Genomic DNA, 23,985 nt, shown 5'->3' with positions numbered 1-23,985 from the left:
GCCAGGGGCCTCTCTGTTTTATCTTCTTCCGAGAAGTTCAGAGGGGGATATTTGAACTCGCCTCCTCCATTACAGCCTCAACCATCTCTGTGGAAGGGAAGGGAGGCTTTAAGAGGAAGTCACCTGTGGCAGAGTGGGGATTTGAACCTCTCCCCACCTCCACTACTAGTCTTCCATCCCAACCACCATGCAACACCTGGGTATGGTGAAGTCCACAACCCTCCCCTTTATCTGTGGCTTGGCATCACACTGCCTCTGAACATGGAAATTGCATCAAGCCACCTTGACTCTTTTTCTGAATTTGCACAACCATTTCTTAAGCTAGTGCTACTTGCCCTGTCTCATAGCCATGAACACTATTCATTAAGCACAGCCCTTGTACAAAGCACACACTTGCGTATGACTGCACAGCTGATGTGATCCTGCAAAACAAGTTCATTGAACAACAAAAGCCAATCCAGAAGCTACTGGAGGTGAAGCAGAGGGTGAGGTAGGTGATTGTACAAAGGCTTGCTCTGAGCCATCTTGTGTCCTCCACCTCTCACTGTTTCCCATGCAATGAAGCCCACCATCAGGCATCATGAGACCTTATCAGCAGTCGGTGGTGATTCTGTGAAGCTGCTACAGGAAGCAGGTCCCTGGCAGCCCCTGCAGATTCAAGGGCAAAAAAGACCATACCGAATGATTAATTCACAGGCCACTGTGTGGATGCCCTAGGGGATGCATAAGCATACAGGAAACAGGACTCTGCAAGTTCATCCAAAGAAACAGACTCACCCACGGCCTGATGAAGACTGAACATATTCCAGGAGTTAACAGTTAACCGGGGGGGGGGGGGAGTGAAGGGAAATCAGACAGATCAAGCCCCCAAGAGCTTCAACAATCCTACAGGGGAGATGGGATAGGAAGGGATTTTCAAACTGCTCCCCCGTCACACACAATTTTTCAGATGATTTTACTAATACAGAACCCAAGGAGTATTTATGATCTTGCTCCCACTATCCTATCAGTTCTTCTGCCTCTGCCATTTTCTAACTTGCTATGCTTGCTCATTTGGTCCCCTGCAAATGCAAAAAAATACATCCTCCATGCCCTGGTGGCACCCTTCACCCCTCCCCCCGCCACTAAAATTCTGCTTTTCAGCTCGTTCTATTGGCATATATTTAAGCGACCCGTAGCATTCTCTACACTTTCTTCAACTCCTTGGCTTTGACTGTAAGCCAGAGCACAAGGTCTGTGGTTCATTTTCCTGAATAGCACAGCACCTAAAATTTCCATGAGGTTTCTGAAAATAATTCCTGCAGTGCCGCAGCTGGCTCAGAGTAGGTCATCCAACTTTTTCCTCCTGAACTGCTTTCATTGACATAGGAAAGCGCAGAGGAATAGGAATATTGAGGAGGAGGAATCCGTGACCATCTACAAGACAGCCCCTCATGCTTCCTCCCTGAAAAAGCAGCAGTAAGGGAAAACTCTCCAATGCAACGTGAAGGCTCACTTAGAGGGTAGCAAACTAATCCTTTTCCCTCTAGTCCTATTTGCATGTTTGAGCTTTCCAAATATTCTGATTCATTGTTGGGCATCACCTGTGTATATTTATATATGCTACATTAAATTCCCCAGAAATAGGCTTGGAAAAGACTCCGATTTTATAAATAAGATCCACATGAGGAAGGATGGCCAGCCCAATGGTAACTCTGGCTTAGATAAAAGAAAGGACCCTCCACACCCTTCCATCCTAGGATCTCACTTTGTTTTGCCGGCATAAACCCAATAGATAACATTCACTGAGCGGAAATGTCCATTTATTTAATAGCAGTAATAATTTAAAATTATAAAAAACCCTTTTCTTGGTATCGAACTGCCAAAAGGGCGATGTTAAACAAAAAAGAGGGAAGGGGGAGAAGAGAGGGCAAAGCTCAACACAGCCAGGAAGTGGAGGGAGGGGAATACCTTCAAGCTCACATCTTTTTCAGCAGTGACTAGCTAAAAGCTTCATTGGCTCCTCCCAGTGTAGAAAACCAGCCAGGGGAGAGGATGGGGGTCGAGAGTTCCAAAAAAAAAACCCCACCCATATGAACAACCTTTCGTCTGGAACTGCAGCCACTCCCTCAGTGCTTTCCCATGGGCCAACTGCTGTAGCTTTTGTGCAGTGCTGCTGGGCCAATGTCAGGAGTCCTTTACAAGGACAGGACTCCCCACCCCCACCCCGCTTGAGACTGTGACATCACTGAACATCCAGGGGGAAGAGGGCCTCAGCATCATGATGGAAACATATTGGGGCTCCCATTCTCCCCACCCCTGTTGCTCTGTTCTGGAGGAACCTCCCCAACATTGCCCCAGGTGGAAGTGAGGAAGGGCAGCGACATTAGAGAAGGGAATGAGGATGGTGACTTATTTTCATTTTCTTAAAGATTCATGAGTTGTTTGCAGAATTTTCGTTACTCGGTGAACTGGAGGAAGAGGAGGAGGAAGAGGAAGATGAAGAAGCAAAATTCATTGCCGAGAGTCCTGGGGGATTTGTGGCTGTATTCTGTCCGCTCAAGCTTTTCCGGCACACAGGACAGGTGTCGTGCTTTGGTGAGAGAAAACGCAAACAAACAAAGAACAAAATAAAGATGGGGAACAGGAAAAAAAATCACCAAGGCTAGCCTTCTGAACTGAGCAGGGGCTTCTTTTAACACCCTCCCCCATTGCCCCCACTGCTGCTAGCATCCCTAAAAATCCAGAGGGTACTACTGAGCAGCTTCTGGGGATCCACAGCCAAACTGACCTAGCTGCACATAAAGTCACATCAATCAGAGGAGGTGGGCGTATACACTGTGGTGTTATCAGGGGCAATACCTCCAGGACTTGGAAAGAGATTGTACTAGCACTTCTAATGGAATACTGTGTCCCTATAATCCCTCTTCAACCAGTTTATCAGCTATTCTCTCAAACCTATTAATTAATGACAATGCTGACAATGTTATCTTGATTCTTACCCTGTAACCATATTTTTTAAAAATCCAAAATGGTAAACCTGGACAATATTTAAAGGTAAATATGTAAAAAAATACCATGCCAAGATATATTAGCAAAATTTTCCCACAGCACCACCAAACTTGTAATAAAGTAACTGACAGTTCTAACTGCCCTGAATTACTTGGAGGAATGGCAGGATAAAATGTGACAGACACACTTCCAGCAATTCCACTAAGCAGTGAACACAGCTGCTCTTGGGTGATCCAAGTCCACTGAAATGAAAGTACTTGGTGAGAAATTAAGTTATTTTATGTTTCAGTGCAGAGTCAATTGCAAGCAACTGACATACCTTTCAGACTAGATTACATATTCTACATCTTTGGGCGACCTCAAGGGGTCCAACTCAGCAACTGGAGAGGTTCTGAAGAGGGTCTTGAACATGATTCCAGTGGAAGACATGTGGAAGGAACTGGGTGTACTTAGTGAAGAACCAAGAAGGCATATAGCTGTGTCCTTAGAGGATATACACTATCCTCCAACAGAATTTTCCATATACAGCAAAGTAACCCTTTTGTGGGCAGTCTGGCCCCTAAAATGATTGTTACAATGTCAGGAGCTGCAGCATACATACATACTCAACTGGGCATGGCTGGGGTACTACAGATAGAAGCCAACAAAAGAGGTGGCAGAGTCTTGCTCTCTGGAGTGGCAGAGAAAAAGGTTTGGTCGTCTTTTAAGTGACAACCCATTAGGTATCGGAAGACTAATTACAGCTCTTTAACTTCTCCAAGCTAAACATGCCCAGTTCCTTCAACTTGTCCTCCCATGACTGGTTTTCTAGACTCTCAATCTTCATTGCTCTCCTGCATATACAACCCAAATTACTTACTCCCCCCGCCCTTTTCTTTAGAGTGCAGCACCCAGAATGAGACACAGTACTCCAGATGAGGTCAGACTACTGCAGAGCTATTTCTTCTTGTAATTTAGTACCATGCTTTTATTAATGCAGCTGAAGTGATACAAGATTACTTAGGGAAAAGTGTGTAATCTCTCTCATCCAGCTTTTAAAGATACTGGCTCTTCTCCCCCGTTTATCACACTTGGATTATATATTGTACAATCCCCCCAGAGGCAAGATGAGATTACTTTTACTGTTTGTCCTCCAGCCCATAGGCCTCAGCTGACCAGAGACAAAACTAAGGACATGGGAAGGGCTGCAGATTATCCCTTTACGTTTTTAAAATCCCTCTTTTTTGCCCTTGGGTGCTAACCTGTTCAAGCCAGGGGACTATACAGCCATCATGGAATAAATGGTTGCAGGGTAATTGCCGCACGCTCTCACCGGCTTCGTAATCTTCTTTACAGACAGGACACTCCAGCCCAGAACCTACCGTTTCAAAAGACACAGCTAAGAACCAGCGTAGACTTATTTATTCCATTGCAAGCAGTGGTTCTTTCCTGCAGCATCAGCCCTCCCCAGAGGAAACATTGCCATTAGCAGAACAGATCCCTGGGGTCCAACTCAGGGAAATGTGAAAGTTTTAGAAACTAAAACATCCCAGAGTTTGGCATGCCTTTCATACAAGGAAATATACTGGGGAATTTAATGTCCCAGAGAGTTCCTCCAGTTTCAGAATTAAAACAGGAGCCATGCTTCATGCTTACACCTCCTATAAAAGTTGAGAGTCTGAGAATTACCTGAAGTGGCTTGTACCAAGTTTCTGGCTTTGGAGGACTGATAAATTTGCTACACCCCTGCTACAGGGAGTGAGTGACTAAATAATCCAGCCACATCAAAGTCAGACTCCAGGACAAGGGACAGAAACTACCTGCTCAACATGCAGAGATGTGGCAGGCAGCCTTCTCTGATGGGACATGTTAGGCTCACTCATGCCTTAAACAAGGCACTGCCTGTTCTCACTCAGCACACAAGCATAAGCTGGAACAAAGTCTAGATGTAAGTGCTTAGAAAAGCAAACCAAGGATCATGTGGATGGGCAGAAGGGACAAAATAAAGCGATGACAGCATGGGTGGGGGGAGCAAGCAAGAGTCCTCACCTACATGTTCTTCTGTTATAGGAATAGTTGGGAGGGCCTGGATCTTTTCCTTATCTGCAGGGGGAGGGCCCGTGTTTTCAAACTGATTCAGTAGCTGAAAGAAAAAATGAGTATTAACAGAGTGGTCCGGCTGCACCACACAAGTACCAGGGAGGAGACAGTGTGCAGTGGCAAGCAGGGGAGGGAGGAGACTGGAGTTTCAAACGCTCTCTGACTGCACAGTTCAGTAGGAAGCCCTGGGCAACGCACTCCATTTACTCACCACAAATTTAAAAAAAAGGATAACGCTTTCATACTTCACCCCTCAACTCAGTACCCATAGCACAAGATATAAACGTCGAGAAAGAAATAGGGCTTTTAAAACCAGAAGGAGCCATTCAGCATCTCAAGAATCTCAATTGTTTATTCTGTAAGATGTTTTCAGTCTATGGAATAGATACAGTGATTGGTCAGTGGGAGGTGCTGTCATGAAGAAGGAAGAGAGAAAGCCATTCTCCTGCCTCTTTCAATAGCAGAGATCACACTTGTGGAAGAAAAAGGGGGAGATTCTGCAGCTCCCATCCCTTGTTCCTATTAGTCCACGCGAGTCCCACAACTACAGGAATCCATTTTTCCAAGGGTCAGGAAGGCCTGCCGGGGAATATGGGAATAAACCATGAATCTTATAGCATTGAACCACCCTTGGGTAGCCTGCAATCTATAGTAAAGCAAATTCACAGGCCATTCCTAGAAAAACATTAGACGCTGGGAATGGGTAGCAAAGCAGCAAACATCTGTCACTCTTTTGGAAGTGGAGGTGGAGGGAGATTCAGGCCTATAATGCTGGGAGAATGACAGGCACTGAGGTTCTTCAGGGGCTCCTTCAGCCAGCTACAAGGAGCTTGTAGAAGCTACTTAAGACCAGAAACAGCCAACTAAAGACACAATGTTTGAGGAAGAGCTCACCTCCCATCACCATCATGGGTGTAGAGAGAGCTGTAAAACTGAAAAAGTGCTGCTGTGCAGCGCCTCAGCCCACCCCAAAAATCCCCAACAGGACAGGTTGGGACCCTCTCTTTCCCTGAAGTTCTTGAGACTGTGTGCTTTGATATATGATGGACCAGCACATTTTCTTAGCAAATGTCTTACCCGCCTTTCAATTCAAAGATTCTCAAGTCAGATCAGGAAAAAGCATAATACAATACTAGTTTAGGGGGCAGGGGATGAGAAGCAAAGCTGCAACTGCTAAAATCAATTAACAAGCAATCAAGTTAAATGCAAAAAAAAAGTTGTTTAAACAGATAAGCCCTTAAAGTCCAAGATTTGAAAAAATCGAAAAGAGTCCAGTAGCACCTTTAAGACTAACCAACTTTACTGTAGCAAGATTTAGCAGGTTTCAGAAGACAGCCCAACCCATAATTTGGGGGATTCTACAAAGAAAGCAGGGAGGTACATATAACAAATAATCAAGTCCAATTTCATCTCCCTAAGCAGGAGTGCTACAAACTCTGGTTGCATGGATATAAGTGCTACACCTAGTTCAGAAAATCAGTAGAAGCAGAGCTGGATGCCATGGGCATATTGATGAAACACAACGGACCATGGAGTGCTAATAACCAATATAAACAAAAACACCATGTATGCAGCCCTCCTGAATCTTACACATGAATTTTAAATTACAATATTAAGACTCCACTGTGAAATGCACTTAATTTGTGGCTCATTCCCCAATGAAGAATCTGACTGCTTGCACTTAATACTGTGTATAACTGCATTACAACTATTTGGAAGCAAGATATTGTACAGTACATGATGAAGAATTGCCCTTTGAAATGGGCCAGTTACCGGACACCCCTAGTGGTTCTTGGTTTTGTACATCTTGATTCATTATCTTCCTTATGGTTGAATGTATTGGCTTTGATTTATTAAACATTCTTTCTCATAGTAGTTATTGGCACACAACTCTGTAACAGCTTTACACAGCAGCATATATTACACAATGGAGTCTTAATATTGTAATTTAAAATTCTTCTGTAAGATTCAGGCATGTTAGCTCATCCACAGTGTTTTTGTTTGTAATGGGCATACTGATGACAGTCCTCCCAGTCATGGGGGAAGAGTATGGATGGCCTGGGAGACCCTACAAGGCAGTGTTCCCAACTAGAGAAACAGTCCCATAGCACCACCTTGTGGTGTTTTCCAGCATGGGAGGAGTGGAACCATCACAATGCCGTGCTCTCAACCCCCTCCCCCAGTCATTTCAGAAAAATAAACTTTTTTGCATTGAAAGCAGCCAAATGGCTCCCAGAGAATCAACAGAGTCACACTGCCCCATCTTTCTCCTGACAGTCAATCACCAGGGACCAAAGCAGTCTTAACATCAAGCTGGCTCAGAAAGGATTTGGAAAAAATCATTTTAAACCAGGAGCTCAACCACCTAAGCTAAGAGGGGGAGGCCAAAACAACCCAACCAGCCCTCAAATTATGGAAAGCAGGGTTGCTCTTTAATCACAATTTCTTACTTTGATTGCATTCAGCAAAGCTAAATTGTGCAAGGCATGTTCCAAGGAAACAGAAAGGGAGCAACCAAAGCAAACAAATTGCTGTGCTGAGATTGTGGGTTTCAAAGGGTTGTGGTCAGAACACAACTCTGGGGACAGAAGTCATGTCCTCTGATCTGAGAGACTTGCCCCCCCTGTCCCAGATTTTAGAGGAAAGGACACTATGGTTGCCTAGAGCTAAAGACACTCTAATGTCTAAGGCATTTCCTTCCCATTTTGCAAAGGTAAGGCCTGGCTCAACTTAAGCTATGCAGGATTTGGGACTGGAATCTGGATGTTTTCACGTATAGCTCTGGGTTGTACTTTCCCTCTCCTCCCCCAAGCAGAAGCTCTCAAGAGGCAGCTAGGTTTTACCTGAGTAATAATGGCGTCCAAGCCGTTGGCCCCCCAGGCATAGTCCATGGGATTTGAATGCAAGACTCCCCTTTAAGAATAAAGACAACAAGGAGGGGAGGAAGGATTAAGTCTCCACTGGGACAGGAAAGCCTTCTGAAAGAGCCATGCACAGCCCCAACTCACCAAGGGCCCACTCCGAGGTTTGGTATCGTGGTGGGAGCAATAATCCCATTGACCAACTGCTGGATAATTCTGCCAAAGAGAAAGGGACAAAACAAGATTGATCTCCATGCAGGGAGAGAAAGCCTGCTAAGAACAACAAACAGATGCCTTCAAGCCAGGCCAAAGATCAAGTGGCTTGAGGGTTCTGCATGTAACAGTTTCTAGAGTCACAGTAACCCCTCAAGCAGTTCTGACCTTACTGTGAGCAGTTCTAAGAATCCACTACCCCCCTCAGGCTCTACCCATGAAAGCTAAGAAGACTTTGTTATTCATTTATTATTTGTTATTCAGTTATTCACTTAGCCATATAAGTGTTGGGTGACGTAACTGCAAAGCCATGGTTCAAAAGCCATTTGAAGTGGGACCCACTTCAGTGCTTCAAGACCCCTCAGCTAAGCAACTCCATGTTATTTACCTCCTCTTTAATTTAAACTGCAAACGTCACACATCAGTGAGCACTGAGCAAGTTTGTACTTTATTTTCCATGCTTAGTATTTCTACATGTACAGTATTACTGAGCAACAAGCTGTTTCAAGTCATATTGCACCTGCAAAGGAAAACTAAAATGTGACACAGAACTTTCCAAGTCTGCCTTTTCCAGCTCATTCCTGATAATTACAGGACAGAAGTGGCTAGGGCTGGACAAGGAGGCACCTCTCACAGCTCCCCCAGAGCCAGGTGCTGCTACTTCAGCAATAAGCATGACTTGTACAATGCTGGGGGGTGGACGGGTAGAATTAATTCTGAGAGCCAGTTTGGTGTACTGGTTAAGAGTGCAGAACTCTAACATGGAAAACCAGGTTTGATTTTCCACTCCTCCACTTGAAGCCAGCTGGGTGACCTTGGGTCAGTCACAGCTCTCTCAGAGCTCTCTCAGCCCCACCCACCTCACAGGGTGATTGTTATGGGGATAATAACAACATACTTTGTAAACCGCTCTGAGTGGGTGTTAAGTCGTCCTGAAGGACGGTATATAAATCAAATGTAGTTAGTGTTATTATTGTTGTTGTTGTTGTCATCATTATTATGATGATGATGATGATGATCTAAGGCCTAGCATGGTATGCCAGACATTGCCTGCTGTTGAGTCCTGGAATGTAGTCAGATAAACAGGTAACAAGCAGAATCTATCAGGTAAACAAACCCTGTTCTACCAACTTGCTGACCTCCAGAGGTCCAGACAATGCGGTACTACAGAGCAGTAAGAGCAGGCCCAGGGACAAAAAGCAAGTGGAGAAAAAACACAACTAGAGCCAAACATCACAGTGGAGCACCCAGTTGCCAGAGGATTCCTCAGAGGAGGCCAAAGTGTGATTTCATAGTGCCTGAAGAGGCTGTGTACAGAAGAGCACAGAACTGCCCTGCAGATGTCTTTGAACATAAAGCCCAAGAGGCAGGTGGCTCCAAAGAAAGCAGGGAACAGGAGGCAGAGGAAAGCCATCATTAAAACTGCTACACAAGAGAGAGCTTCAGGTGCCCCCACCATCCGAGGTTAGATGTGTACCAACCCAAGAAAGGACCTTCTCAGTCATGGTGCCAAAACTTTGGAATTCCCTCCCCTAGAGGAACTGCCTGTCTCCCTCGGTCACTGTCTTCTGCTGTACCCCCAGTAAGCATGAACTGGTCCGCTTCCCTGGCTGTGTGTGTTGGTTTACATATTTATGTTTTTATTATGATATGCATTTTAAATGTTTTTTTAATGTTTTGTCTGTTGTTTGCTGCCTTCGAACCCTATTTTGAGTAGAAAGGCAGCATATAAAAAATGATCTAAAGGACTGTCTCTTTCAATATGTCCCTGGGTACCAGCTGAGGCCCTCAGGCTGTAACCTGCTAACCGGCAGAGGATGAGTGGCCTTCCTGGCATCAACCGGATCAAGTGCTTTTTTACACTGTAGCTCCCACCTTACAGAACCATCTCCCTGAAGTGTGGGGAGGGGAGGTGTTTAGAAGGCCTTGGAAGTCTATTTTATTTGCCTGGGCTTTTATGGGGTTTAAGCTGCAGGCATTTAATTTATTTATTTGACCGGAGGAGGGGTACCTGCAAGTTTTATTGCATATTTTAAATTTGCATTTGTAAGCTGCCTGAAGCCATGGGGAAAGACAGGATATAAGTACTTTAATAAGCCCCACAACATCCAGGAGAACCTTCTTCAAAGCAGGGGAGGAGGCAGCGAGCATGCCCTCTCACACCAAGGACCCGCCCTTTGCTACTGCATTTGCAGACCCCAAGTTCTAGAAGACCTACCACACTACTTATTATCCTGTTCCCTTTATGCAGAGCCAAGGTCTAAATTTCTTGCAGAGTTTTTAATGGGTCTAAACTTTTCTTCAGATTCAGAGAAGCTACTTTTTCTCCTCACAGACACTGATCCATTTGTTTCTTATAGAGGGTCACTTTTTGCTTTAGCAGCCAAAAAAATTTGGGCTAGACCTGTATCCAGAGAAAGCAATGATTTTATTTGATCAGCATATCCTAGTTAGATTATTTTAATTGTTGATATTTGTATACAGGATTAATTGTTGATATTTGTGTATATGATTCATTTATTTATGTCAGATTGTTTTATGTGTTTGGATTGTAATGGCCTTTGGCCATACAATAAATTCTACTACTACAACCTAAACTCTACTACTGCTACCAAGGACTCCACTAAAGCAAACGTGATTTCACCTCTCGTAACAGGGAGCAGGGGATCCAAGACTGAAAAGACATCCCCTCCCCCCTAGAGGTACAAATAAGGTCCTAAAAATGAAGCCTCCCTGACAGAATGGAGCAGATCTCAAGGCTGTCTATCCTCAGGATTCCAGGGACTGGGGTCGGGAGGGGAGGGGAGCAAACCTGGACATCAGCTGCACAGCAGAGCCTCATGGCTGCCCACACTCATCCCTCAACACAAGATGGGGGTGGTAGTGCATGAGATGCAGCCATGAGGCTGGCTCTGTGGCTCCACAACCCCTCCAAACAGCAGAGAACATCAGCTGAGAGCCAGTTTGGTGTAGTGGTTAATAGCGTGGGATTCTAATCTGGAGAACCGAGTTTGATTCCTAACTCCTCCACTTGTAGCCAGCTGGGTGACCTTGGGTCAGTCACAGCTTCTAGGAGCTCTCTCAGCTCCTCACAGGGTGTTTGTTGTGGGGATAATGATAACATACTTTGTAAACCGCTCTGAGTGGGTGATAAGTCATCCTGAAGGGCAGTATATAAATTGAATGTTACTATTACTAACTATTACTATTACTATTACAAATGGGCTCAGCCAACTGGCAAACCATGATAGAACAGATCAGAAGGAACTAGTGATGGTTCACTGCAAAAGCAGGAAAAAGTGCAGCTCTGGGGAGAAAGTGAGAGGTGCCTCTCAGTCCAGACCTGACCAATTATTTTCTCTGTGAAGAACCTGCCTCCTAATGGATTGAAAGGAGAACAACCCACAGTGTGAACCATTGGAATGAGAAGAGACACCCACACTCCAAAGGCAGAAGTAATCCAACTGTCAGCAGTCTCAGTAGTTCAGAGCCACTCTAGAGACCCTCATCACTGGAAAGCGTCCTCACCCTTCTAGTGTTGGGACCCCTTCATGCCTGCCAGCAGTGCGCCGTGTGGTAAAACGAGCCCGGGGCTGCCTGGCACCGTATCTGTGCCGAGACTGGTGCTCCCTCTCTCGCCGGTTCTCAGCATCTCGGTTGTCTTCTGACTGTGTGTTGGACCCAAAGGCTGGGAACTCAAAGCTGTCATCAAATATCCCAAAGGCAAACTGGCCATAGCCCTGTGGCAGGGTGAATAAGTGTTGATCCACATTCTGGCATGAGAAAGGGAAATGCAGATGAAGTTTCCATATGCAAAGGCAGAGCACAGATCCTCTTACGCCAGCCTACTCTGACCAGAAAAAACTCTCTGGGGTCTCAGGCTGACAGAAGCCTTTTCCAGTTCCTGCTATCCTGGAGGCAGCAACAAGCCAACTTAGGACATTCTACCTGCCAGGGCCGGCACTCTTCTGCCTGAGCTGTGGATCTTTCCACCGAGTTTGTTCTCAAGATGCCTGCCCCTCTCTTTCCTCAAGTTCTATGGGGCTGTCCAGGATGTAAACCTAGGCCCTCCTGCATCTAAGATTTTTCTTCAGGTAACTATTAGCTACTTTCCAAAAGTGATCACTTAGAGGTGTATGTTCCATAGCAACAGGGATGAAACAAATGGCCATCACACAATAAAGGCAATCAATCTGATTATTAAAAGGCAATTTAAGAATTAAAAACCTTGGTAAGTAAATAGCTGGTGGTGGAAGCAAAACAATGAGGGAACTGACGGGGCCTTGCAAAGGAAGCCATGCAATGACAGGCACCACCACCAGAAAGGCTCTGCTCTGGTACTACAGCCTGGAATTTCCCAAACTTCTGACTGCTGAGGCTCATCTTCCAGATTAAAATTAGCAGAAGTCACACTTGCTCTCAAAAAGCTTCACTTTTAGAGTATGACAGATGATTCACACAAAAGACACTTCCACATGAGTCACTGGTGCTAACATGTCTTCCGGTTTAGAAGGCAACAATACATTTGCAAGCTCCTCTGAAGGCATTTATTTCCGTATTAGGTGTGACTGATCCAGTCACACGGAAGGGAAATACGACAGCATTGCCAGTCCTGAATGGAGGGAGGCAAGGCCAGGACAGTACAGCAGCAGGCTGCCTCTTTGGACTCAAAGGAGTCTGAAACTATTCAACTCATTTATTTCTCCCAGCAACACTTTGTAGTTTCCTCGCAGCACACATTCAAGAATTTCTGTGCTAGCAGAACTTGCTTCGTGTGTAGGTGGGGGATGATACAGATGGGACAAGGCACTCCCTTAAAGATAACAACCCACTACTATGAACCTGGCCAGGAACCAAGAGGTGACTGACTGATGCACAGGCAGCAAAGCTGGTCACTCAACTTGTAGCCAGTGTTTGCTGATGGGAGAAACATTGCTTACCTCAAACGGGTGTCTGCTCTGATCACTGGTCGATGCTGAAGAGCTGGAGCCATTTTCAATATTCCTGGAAAGAGAAAAACCAAGTCACAGCTAAACAAATTTGGAAGTTTGACCTATCAAATAAATACTATCAGCCTGTAATGATGAATACCTGAATAGGCAGGTGAGGAGCTACTGAAACTGGAGCGTTCTTGTCCTCTCTCTTTTTTTTTAAGAAAAGGCCACAACACCAACAAAGGAATGCGTGAACAACCGTACTAGGTAATTGTTGGGGAGGGGTTATAATTCTCTTTGTAGACACTATTTTCCCAGGTTACGTTTCCCTGCACAAAATGTCTCTACGCAATCAAGCTGCACTTAACACAATCTGCACCCTATATTTATTGAAAGGCTCCACATCTGTTGCCAAATGAAGTTTCCTGGTAATGTTTCATTTATAGCCACTCTTAAAGGGGAGGCCATCACACAACAAGTTCTCCTTCCTTTAGTTTTATCTTAAATCTGTCCTCCACATGCAGGTGGAAGTGGGGCCAGAAAGCAGCTGTCCTTTGCCACTAAGCAGGTCTGAGCCTGGCCTGCTTCTAGCAAGGAGGTCACTTGAGAATTCCAAACAAAGCTTTTTTGAGAGACGAGCAAGCGCCCTGCAGAAAAGGCAGGATGCAAACTTGATAATTAAACACTACCTACAACATTCAAGACAATCAGAATGAGGCTGGTTACCTGGGCTCTTCTGGAAGCTCTTCAATAAAACCGGATTCACACCTTGGGCAAATGTAGTCCTACAGAAAGGGAAATTAGATGAACAGCCTTTCAGCTAAGAAAACAACAGCAGAGGGGGCAGATACTCTTCTAGCCAAAGAAAAAATCCAACGTGTTCTTTCAAGAGTCCATCCCTCAAAACAATATAAACCAAGCCTCCCCCAGCAAGCGAGTATCTGCTTCAGGCTCAAACTTGTTCCCTCCCCTCTGTCATTCACATTGACCACCAATACTTTTGATCCATCCAAATATATTGTATGTTTCAATTAAGGACACTAATGAATAAAAAATATGAGTTGTCTGAGCAAAAGCAGCTCAATTTCATATGCAATTAATGGAGATTTATACAATCAATATGCAACATGAAATACTACCAACAAAACAAAGGCTGGAAGAGTTGGTTTAAAATAGTTTTAGGCTGTGGACAGCCGTGTTGGTCTGCAGTAGAACAGCAGGATTTGAGTCCAGTGGCACCTCAGAGACCAACAAGATTTTCAGGGCATAAGCTTTCAAGCTCTCACCTTGGGAGCTCTAACTCTCAAAAGCTGCACACTCTTAGCTTAACCTACCTCACCGAGTTGTTCTGAGAATAAAATGGAAGAAAAGACAATGTGAGTAGACCTGTCAAAAAACTTCCCACATCTCAGGTGCCCATCTTCTCTCACAGCTGGATGCTACTCACAAAGTTACACTTGAATTCTGCCATCAGACTTCACTAAAACAGTGGTTCTTATTTTCTCATTTGTTAAAATCCCCAGTTCCCATTTTGACCAACCCAATGAGGTGAAAACCCAAGCCATATTCCTGAGATTTTGACTGAGTCTCAAGTCAAAACCTCAAAAATATGGTCTCAAGTTGCAAAGAGATACTGCAGGTAAGCAACAAATTAGCCATGAACATGCACATGTTGCACAAAGCAAATTCGTAACACTGCTACCACTCAGCACTTTTTTCTGAAGTCTGGCCCAATCTATCCTCACCAGGTAGAATCTATCCATACGTGCATTATCCCAACTTCCTCCAAGGAGCTCTGGGTAGCACACATGGTTTCCCCTCCATTTTATTTTTACAACAATCCTTTGAGGTAGATCACCTGAGGTTGTACACAACTGGCCCATAGTCACTCAATGGGCTTCACTGCGGCTGGGTGATTAGAACCTGGGTTTTTCCAGTCCCAGCCAGACATCTCACCATTACTCTACCGTGACTTTTACTGCCAAATGAAAGGGTTTTGATTAGGTAATAGAATGTTTAGGCTGCATAGTAAAAAACCTGAATTCAAAACTGGTACCATATGAGCCCTTGCATTTCCAGTAGATTGTGGAACTTTTTTGGGAACTTACCTACTTATTGCATCTGACAAATTTCATGAAATCTTATGCCAGAATAAGATTTTGTTGGTCTTCCTGTTTATTACCAATGATAATCCATCAACAGGCACTCTCATTTGCTCCCCCACCCTTTTGCTGACCAGTCAACCCACCCGTGATGCAAAAACATTCCTAGAGAAATCTAGAGTCCCCGTAGTCTACCATTGCCAAGGGGCCTTGGATTCTGCTCACCTCTGTCCTTTTACTGGGCATATCAGTTCAGCCTAGCTAGATGTTGTCCAGAAGACTGGCAGAGTCAGACCGAGTTGCCACAGACAGCATGGTTCGAGCAACTCACTCTCAGTTACCTATCTCACAGGGCCGTTAAGGTCTTTGGTGTGGCTAAAGTGCCAGGGCTTCCATATAGGAAGTTCAGGTTCAAATCTGGACTCATCTATAAAGGCTGTGCATAAGCTACCTTGCAAGGTAACTGAGATACTAAATTGAAATTATGAACTCCTCAGGTAAAAGCGAGAAAAATATTAATTAAATTTGTAAAATTAACCTCCATAACTCACATGCCAAATTTAAGAGGACATAAATTAAAGATCAAGAACATACATTACCCCCTCAGCAAGCTGTCAGAGGCAACTTTCAGAAGGCACCTGTTTTATAAGTTTGGTCAAAGGCATTGCTAGGGTGGGGACATCCACTGTGGAGAAATTCTGCAAGTGTACTACACCATGAAAACCTACATGTTTTCACCTCCACCAAGTTGTCCCAGTTTGACAAGGTAGCACTAGGCTAGCCAGAAGGAATGGGTGTGTTAGAAGTTAAGCATCAGAAAGAGAACTGCCCATCTTCTTCACTTCAAACTGGCTCAGCTATATATAGCTGCCTGTGAAACACACGGTTCACAAAACTCCCATGTATGCAGAAGGGTTGAAAACCTGCCAGAGCAGGTAAAGGCCCTCCATCTCTTGTTCAGTGGAGCCATACGGACAAAGAACATAAATAATCCTGGAAGCATTTTCTTACACTACAAATTGCTGCAGCTGGTCTCTAGCCAATCTTTCTGACTCAGCAAATCCCATTTTTTGTATCACTTTCACTTTTGAGAGCTGGCATTGGGTACTAACTGAGCTATGAAACAGAAAGTCTTTTGTCTGAACCTCATCCCTGCCATGAGCTCAGTAGTCAACCCACTCTTTCTCAACCTCACTCTGTACTGCTTATAAGATTACTAAGAATTGCAAGATAACATATGCAAAGCACTTTGAACATTTGAAAGCACTACTCAAATTCTAAGTATTGTATTCCCTTTACCCTCCTTTATTTTAAGACATATGAACAGCCACTTCCAGGCAAGTTTTTTTTTCTTTTTTCTGGGGGAGGGGGTGCTCAAACTGACATTGGTAATGGTTGCAGTCTATTCATTGCTGAGGACTTGTATGCAAGGATGACCAATACATCTGTTTATTATTACTTCTGTATCACATGGCTGAAATTTTTGATATTTTCTTTTTATCTGTCTCCATTTCTTTACTGATCTCTTCTTCCACCACCCATCCTTCTATACACCCCTTTGTCTTCCTCCATATTGGTTCTCACCACATTCCTGGATGTGGGGGCTGGAAGCACAAGCTGTATGCCCACTCTGCCAATATGAAGTACCATGGTCAACTGCTACAACAGAAGCAGCAGCCACCCAGCAGAAGCAAGTAGTGGAGCAATTCTGTCAAGGATAGGGAGTAAAGACAGTCACACCATGTGTGCCTGCCTGCTTAAGCTGCAAGCGTTGCGTTTCTACTGCACCTGCTCTTTGATTTGGTTCAATAATCTAATATTTTGAAGGATATCTGAATAATCTGTCATGGATTCTCTGAGTGTCCTGTGGCTTGACTCTCTTTCTTGAAGCATATCTTTGAACTTTTTTGAGTTCTTTGATACAGATGATCTTTTCTAGAACTTGAGCCTCAGTGTTCTTCATCTGTAAAATGAAGTTTTACCGAATCTGTTCTGAATGCTTAATTCCTTAATAGTATGTTATATGTTACGAACGTGACTGAAAGTGTCTTATCTACATGAGTTACATGTCTTTCAAGTTCTTGCTTTGTACCTGTAGCAATCCCAGGAAGACTCTGGACTGTAGTAGATTTATCCTTGTCCATCAGTTATCATGTATGCAATTACTGCTTGGTTGGGCATTTAAGTACATGGAAGCACAGCACCCCTTAGACAAATAAAGCATTTTCTGTTAGCATTCATCTCTGTCCACCTGTCGATTATACTGGCCTTTTGACCACTCTGTAAACAGAGCTAGGACCCATCCCTCAGCTGGGTGAACAGAGCTGGGACCCATCCCTCAGCAAACACCAGTGATCTGTGTTTCTCAAAAGGTGGCAACTCTACCATCCCCTGGAAAGGCATAGGTTCAAACTCCCACTCAAGCCTGAAGCTAAGAAGATGACCTTGGTCCACTCACTTCCTCTTAGCCCAGCTTTTGAAGATGGTGTGTACACATATGTGTTGTTAAGTCACAACCAGAATACGACAACCCCAGCAAGGGCTTTCAAGGTAAGTTTTATTATACATCACCTTTCTGGAAACAACTTCCCATTTTTTTTGGTAAAGTGTGGAGTATAAATAAATTTTTAAAAACTCTATTTTTAAAAAAGACCAGTGAGAAACAGAGGTGGTATGCCATTGCCTTCCTCCACATAATCATCCTTGGAGGTTGCCCATCCAAGTACTGTAGGGTTTCAGTCCAATGGCACCTTAGAGACAAAAGGATTTCCGGAGCAGAGAGTCAGAGGGCCCTTCTTCAGACTGGAAGGAACTGACCCTGACTAGCTTTCAAGATTTGATGAGAGTGGAATATACCCTGCCGCCTTCTCTCCCTTGCGGGTGTGGAAAGAAACCATAAGTGGTGGCCTAAACATCTGGGTGCAAGACAGGATTTTATTTTGTAAATGAAGCAAAACGAATCAGAAGCAAGCTGCCTCCTCCTTCTAAGGGGCAGCCACGAAATCAAACCCACCCAACGCATAAAAATAAGAGCCTGAACAGGATTCCCTGACGGAACCAGACTGAACCACCTCCCCCCGCCAGACAAACATGTGGGTCAAAAGCAGCTCCGCATCATCACCTGCTCCTTCCTCCTCCTCCATCTACCCGGGCTGCCCCTTCTCTTCACAGCACTCCAGACACCGTACGATTGCCAACCTCCAGGTGGAGCCTGGAGATCTCTCGGACTCAGTAGCACTATATTCTGCTGAACTCCCTCCCCAAGCTCCACCCTCCCCAGGCTCCATTCCTAATGTCTTCAGGAATTTCCCAACCCAGAGTTGGCAACCCTAATCGCCACGGGTCGCACACACCCTGCCCCCAACGGCACTCCCTCCCCGCCCAACATACACACCGCCCCGTCGCCCGCGCCCCTCTCCGCCGCCGACTCCCGCCCGCGCTCCTCACCGGAAGCCGTGGGGCGATCTCGGCCGAGCAGCAGTGACAGAAATAGCGCCCAGCCTGTGGGGAAGCCTCGGCCATCTTGTTTCCGTCCCTCCCCTACGGGGAGGAAGCCACGCCCAGTAACGTAACCAGGCTACGGCGGCCGAGAGAGTTCAGAAAAGCAGATGAGTTGGTGGGCGAGGCCCGCCGCCCTTTTTGTTGCCGTTCCAGTCCTAATGAAGCCCCGCCCCTGACTGAATGCCCGCCTTCTCCCGTTGGACTTAGCCTCTCTGGGCGGAGCGTGTCGACTTTTTAAATTTTCCTTCCTCTGGGAATAACTTCTTTTTGTACTCGTCCTGTGGGATGGGGCTGCCTCCTTTCGGCCGCCGTAGCCGGATGCGTTGCTGAAGCGGAGAGAGAAAGAGGCGGGAAGGGGCGCTCAGAGAGAATAAGCGAGCGTTGAAGAAGCGCGACTGCGCTTGCGCAATACCGGAGGTTGCAAAATAACGGGCCGCGCTCAATTGGCGCTGCAACCTGAAGTGGAACCTCCATGTTCAGGGTAGTCTATCGCCAAAGCCCAGTACCTGGGGATAAATGACAAGGAGGAAAGAACAGGGTAGTGCCAATAAATGTTAGTGTGCAGCCTCATTGCTCGGGCTGTCCATCTCTTTTTTAGTTTTTATTTGAAAGCAAAGGAAAGAATAAACAACAAAGACAATTAACAATGGATAAATGATGTAGGAATGCACAAAAACAATAAACGTAGAATATATAACAGTCTGTTACACTACAAAAGTATTTCTCCACTCTATACTCTTACTTTCATCGGGACAGGGAAAAAGCTGGAACAGGCATTAAACAAATGCCAGTACCACAAGACATTCCAGAACAAGATTTTAGAAATGAAAACTCTGAAGTGGCGAGCTTTTATGAACCCTTTCCCTGCCAGAAAGCTCCCAGAACAGAATAAAACAGGCAGGAACAGGCACTAAAGAAATGCCAGTACCACAAAAAACAGTGGCATCTGTTAAAGACACTCCAGAACAAGATTGGAGAAATGAAAACTCTGAAGTGGCATGCTTTTATTAACCCTTTCCCTGCCAGAAAGCTCCCAGAACAGAATAAAACAGGCCAGAACGGGCACTAAAGAAATGCAAGTACCACAAAATGCAGTGGGATGTGTTAAAGACACACCAGAACAATATTTTAGAAATGAAAACTCTGAAGTGGCATGCTTTTATTAACCCTTTCCCTACCAAAATGCTTCCGGAACCGCACAAAACCAGGACGGAACGGGCAATAAAGAAATCGCAGTACCAAAAAAAACAATGGGATGTGTTAAAGACACTCCAGAACAAGATTTTAGAAATGAAAACTCTGAACTGGCATGCTTTCATTAACGTATTCTTTGACAAAATGCTCCCAGAACAGCAGAAAACAGGCCAGAAGGGGCACTAACAAAAAGCGTGTGCCACAAAAAACAGTGGGAAGCATTATAGACAATGCAGAATAAGATTGTAGAAATGAAAACACTGAAGTGTTTCACTTTCGGTGTTGGGTCTGGTTAACTCTCCATCGTAAAAGCTTCTGTTTGGTTAATTCCCCTCTGTGTAAGCAGTTACTAGGAGGCAGCAAGACCAGGGTTCCCCCTCCCCTCCACCCCCCATTCCTGTTGTCATTTCCCTCAGTGGCAAGAATAACACCCTCCACAGGACAGTGGTATATACAGGAAGAGATCCCTACTTTATGTTAACCCTTGGGTTCTAGTTTGCACCCTAGACATGCTCTGACTACTTTCATTAAGGGAAGGGGTACAGACACAGGTAGCCTTTTGAGTAACAATCTTTCAGAACCACTTGGCAGAGGTATCAACAGATGCTGCTGGGAGACATCTCCTTGGCCTCTGGGCCACCGGTCTATGGCGTACTATTATTAATTTAAAACATTTCAATGTTCTGGAGTATCTTTAACACATCTCACAGTATTTTATAGTACTGGCATTTCTTTAGTGCCTGTTCCAGCCTGTTTTCTGCTGTTCCGGGAACCTTTTGGTAGGGGATGGATTAATAAAAGGGTGCCACTTCAGTGTTTTCATTTCTAAAATCTGGTTCTGCATTGTCTGTAATGGTTCCAACTGGATTATGTGGTAGTGGCATTACTTTAGTGCCCATTCCTGCCTGTCCTGTGCGGTTCTGGGAGCATTTTGGCAGGGAAAGGGTTAATAAAAGTGTACCACTTCAGTGTTTTCATTTCTAAAATATTGTTCTGGTGTGTCTTTAACACATCCCACTGCATTTTGTGGTACTGGCATTTCTTTAGTGCCCATTCTGGCCTGTTTTATGCTGTTCCGGGAACCTATTGGTAGGGAAAGCATGCCACTTCAGAGTGTTCTTTTCTAAAATCTTGTTCTGGAGTGTCTTTAACAGATGCCACTGTCTTTTGTGGTAGTGGCATTTCTTTAGTGCCTATTCCGGCCCATTCTGGCCTGTTCTGGCTTTTACCCTGTCCCAATAGAAAAGGCTACACAGAAATCAACTGTGCTAGAGCTAGAAAAACAATGTGAATGCTACAAATACATACAGAGTCAGACAGAACAAGATAAAAAGGTAGAGAGATCGTAAGAAGCAAAGAACAACAAAAACATTAGAAAAGATAGATGCATATATATACACAAATGTATACAGAAAACAATAGACATAGAGAAGAAAGTAATTGCTAGAGATAGAAAGCAATAGGAAAGGGCAGATATAAATAGAGGGAGATTCAGAGAGATAGTGGTGGAAAGACAGAAAGAAACAAATAGAAAGTAACAACTAGACAGTAATAGAGATATGCAAAGAAACAGAAAAGGCTCCATAGAGCACCTGTGCTAGAGCTAGAAAGAGGATGCGAACACAGTTGGATAGAGATGATCTCTATGTAGCCTTTTCTATCTGTTTCTCTGTATCTGTCTCTTACTGTTTGTTACTTTCTATCTCTATCTGTTTCTTTGTACCTTTCCACCACTATCAATCTGAATCTATCTCTTTCTATGTTTATCTGCCCTTTCCTATCTATTTCTCTCTAGCTACATTTTCTCTCTTTCATTTTCTATATACTTTGTCTATCTTCTGTGTATGTATATGTGTAAATCTTTTTCTAATGTTTTCTTTTTTCTCGCCTTCTTTCAAACTAGAGGAGAGTTGAAAGAAGGAGAGTTGGTCAGAACAAGGTAGATAAAAAGATAGATAGAAAGGATTTAAAAACAAAAACATTAGACAAAGATAGATTCACAAACTTACATATAGATGTATAGTTAGAGAATGGTAAATAGTTAGAGAGTGGTATATAGAATAGTTAGAGAATGGTACATAGAAAACAATAGAGAGAGATAAAGAAAGAGAAAAAGACAGCTAGAGATAGGAAGGGCAGATATACATAGAAAGAGAGAGATTCAGATTAGATAGTGGAGAGACAGAAATAAACAGATGGAGATAGAAAGTAACAAATAGAGACGAAGAGATAGATACAGATAAAGCTAGAAAAGACTACATAGATATCAACTGTATTAGAGCTAAAAACTGTTAGAGCTAGTTTCTGTCTCTTCCTGTCTATTTGTTACTTTCTATCTCTATTTTCATCCATGGATATGTATGGTTTTGTTTTTCAATCCTTCTTCCTATCTGTCTTTCTATCTATCTTGTTCTGTCTGACTCTGTATGTATTTGTAGCGTTCAGATTCTGTTTTTTTCAATCTGTCTTTCTATTCATCTAGTTCTGTCCGACTCTGTATCTATTTGTAGCATTCTCGCCTTCTTTCTTTCTTTCTTTCTTTCTTTCTTTCTTTCTTTCTTTCTTTCTTTCTTTCTTTCTTTCTTTCTTTCTTTCTTTCTTTCTTTCTTTCTTTCTTTCTTTCTTTCTTTCTTTTTCTCCTTCTCTCTCTCTCTCTCTATTGTTCTGTTCAATTCTATATGTATGGATAGCGTTCGCAGTGTTTCTAGCTCTATCACAGTTGATCTCTATGTAGCCTTTTCTGTCTGCTTCTCTGTATATGTTTCTTACTGTCGCTTTGTTACTCTATCTCTTTCTATTTCTTCCAGTTTTTCCACTTCTATCTATCTGAATCTATCAATTTCTATGTATATCTGCCCTTTCTATTTCTTTGTCTCTCTAGCTATCATTTTCTGTTTTTCTATATCTATCTCTATCATTTTATATATACCTTTTTCTAACTAACTTCATCTGTGTATTTGTGTATGTACCTTTTTCTAATGTTTTTGTTTTTCAATCCTTCTTTCTATCTATTTATCTATCTTGTTCTGTTAAACTCTATAGCTATTTGTAGCATTCGCTTTCGGTTTCTAGCTCTAGCACAGTTGATCTCTATGTAACCTTTTCTATTTGTTTCTCTGAACCTGTCTCTTCTTGTCTTTGTTTCATTCTATCTCTGTTTCTTTCTCTTTCCCCCACTATCTATCTGAATCTCTCTTTCTATGTCTATCTACCCTTACCTATCTCTTTCTCTCTAGCTATCATTTTCTCTCTCTGTCTCCATCGTTTTCTATATACCTTTCTCTATCTTCATCTTTGTGTATCTATCTTTTTCTAATGTTCTTGTTTTTCTCTCCTTCTTCGATCTTTCTATTTATCTTGTTCTGTCCGACCATGTATGTATTTGTATTTGTAGCATTCACATTGTTTGTAGCTCTACCACATTTGATCTCTATATACCTTTCTATCTTTCTCTCTATCAGTCTCTTACTGTCTAGTCATGACTTTCCATCTATATCTGTTTCTTTCTGTCTTTCCACCACTATCTGTCTGAATCTATCTCTTTCTATGCATATCTGCCCTTCCTATCTCTTACTATTTCTTGCTATCATTTTCTCTCTTTCTATGTGTCTGTGTATCTTTTATAAGGTTTTTGTTTTTCTCTCCTATCTATCTATCTATCTATCTATCTATCTATCTATCTATCTATCTATCTATCGATTGATCGATCTATTTATCGATCGATCGATCTTGTTCTGTCCAACTCAATATCTGTTTGCAGCATTCACATTCTGTTACTAGCTTTAGCACAGTTGATCTCTATGTTGTCTTTCCTATCTGTTTCTCTGTACCTTTCGCTTCCTGTCTATTTGTTACTTTCTATCTCTATCTGTTTCTTTCTGTTTTTCCACCACCATATACCTGAATCTATCTCTTTCTGTGTATATCTGCCCTTTCCTATCTCTTTCTATCTCTAGCTTTCATTTTCTCTCTTTATCTATCCCTATCATTTTCTTTCTCTAACTATCTTCTCCAGCTCATGGAAAAGGAGGGAAAAGACATCCACATCGTCCCCTTTCAAAATTGTATCCCTTGTTGCCTGTGTCAGGTGATCCCCAAGGGGCAGCGCCG

At 43.6% G+C, this 23,985-nt stretch overlaps 1 protein-coding gene across 2 annotated transcripts; it reads right to left on the bottom strand.

Annotated features, from left to right (window-relative positions):
* Nucleotides 1–1,785: 1,785 nt before the first annotated feature.
* RNF126 (ring finger protein 126) lies at nucleotides 1,786–18,725 on the bottom strand. 2 transcript variants are annotated; one of them, XM_054979191.1, is made up of 9 exons: nucleotides 18,628–18,725; nucleotides 13,805–13,863; nucleotides 13,085–13,148; nucleotides 11,673–11,917; nucleotides 8,079–8,147; nucleotides 7,914–7,983; nucleotides 5,020–5,113; nucleotides 4,233–4,348; nucleotides 1,786–2,572 (listed from the first exon to the last, which is right to left on the bottom strand). In XM_054979191.1, exons 1-9 carry the CDS (start codon nucleotides 18,700–18,702, stop codon nucleotides 2,414–2,416), a joined length of 951 nt encoding a protein of 316 aa, XP_054835166.1. In that variant the 5' UTR covers nucleotides 18,703–18,725; the 3' UTR covers nucleotides 1,786–2,413. The 2 variants fall into 2 exon arrangements, with proteins under 2 accessions (XP_054835166.1, XP_054835167.1); XM_054979192.1 differs by having other exon boundaries at nucleotides 2,436–2,572; nucleotides 5,024–5,113.
* Nucleotides 18,726–23,985: the final 5,260 nt, after the last annotated feature.

This window comes from Eublepharis macularius, chromosome 5, assembly GCF_028583425.1.
Source record: "Eublepharis macularius isolate TG4126 chromosome 5, MPM_Emac_v1.0, whole genome shotgun sequence".
Lineage (NCBI taxonomy): Eukaryota > Metazoa > Chordata > Lepidosauria > Squamata > Eublepharidae > Eublepharis > Eublepharis macularius.
This window is presented reverse-complemented; position numbering and strand designations above follow the sequence as displayed.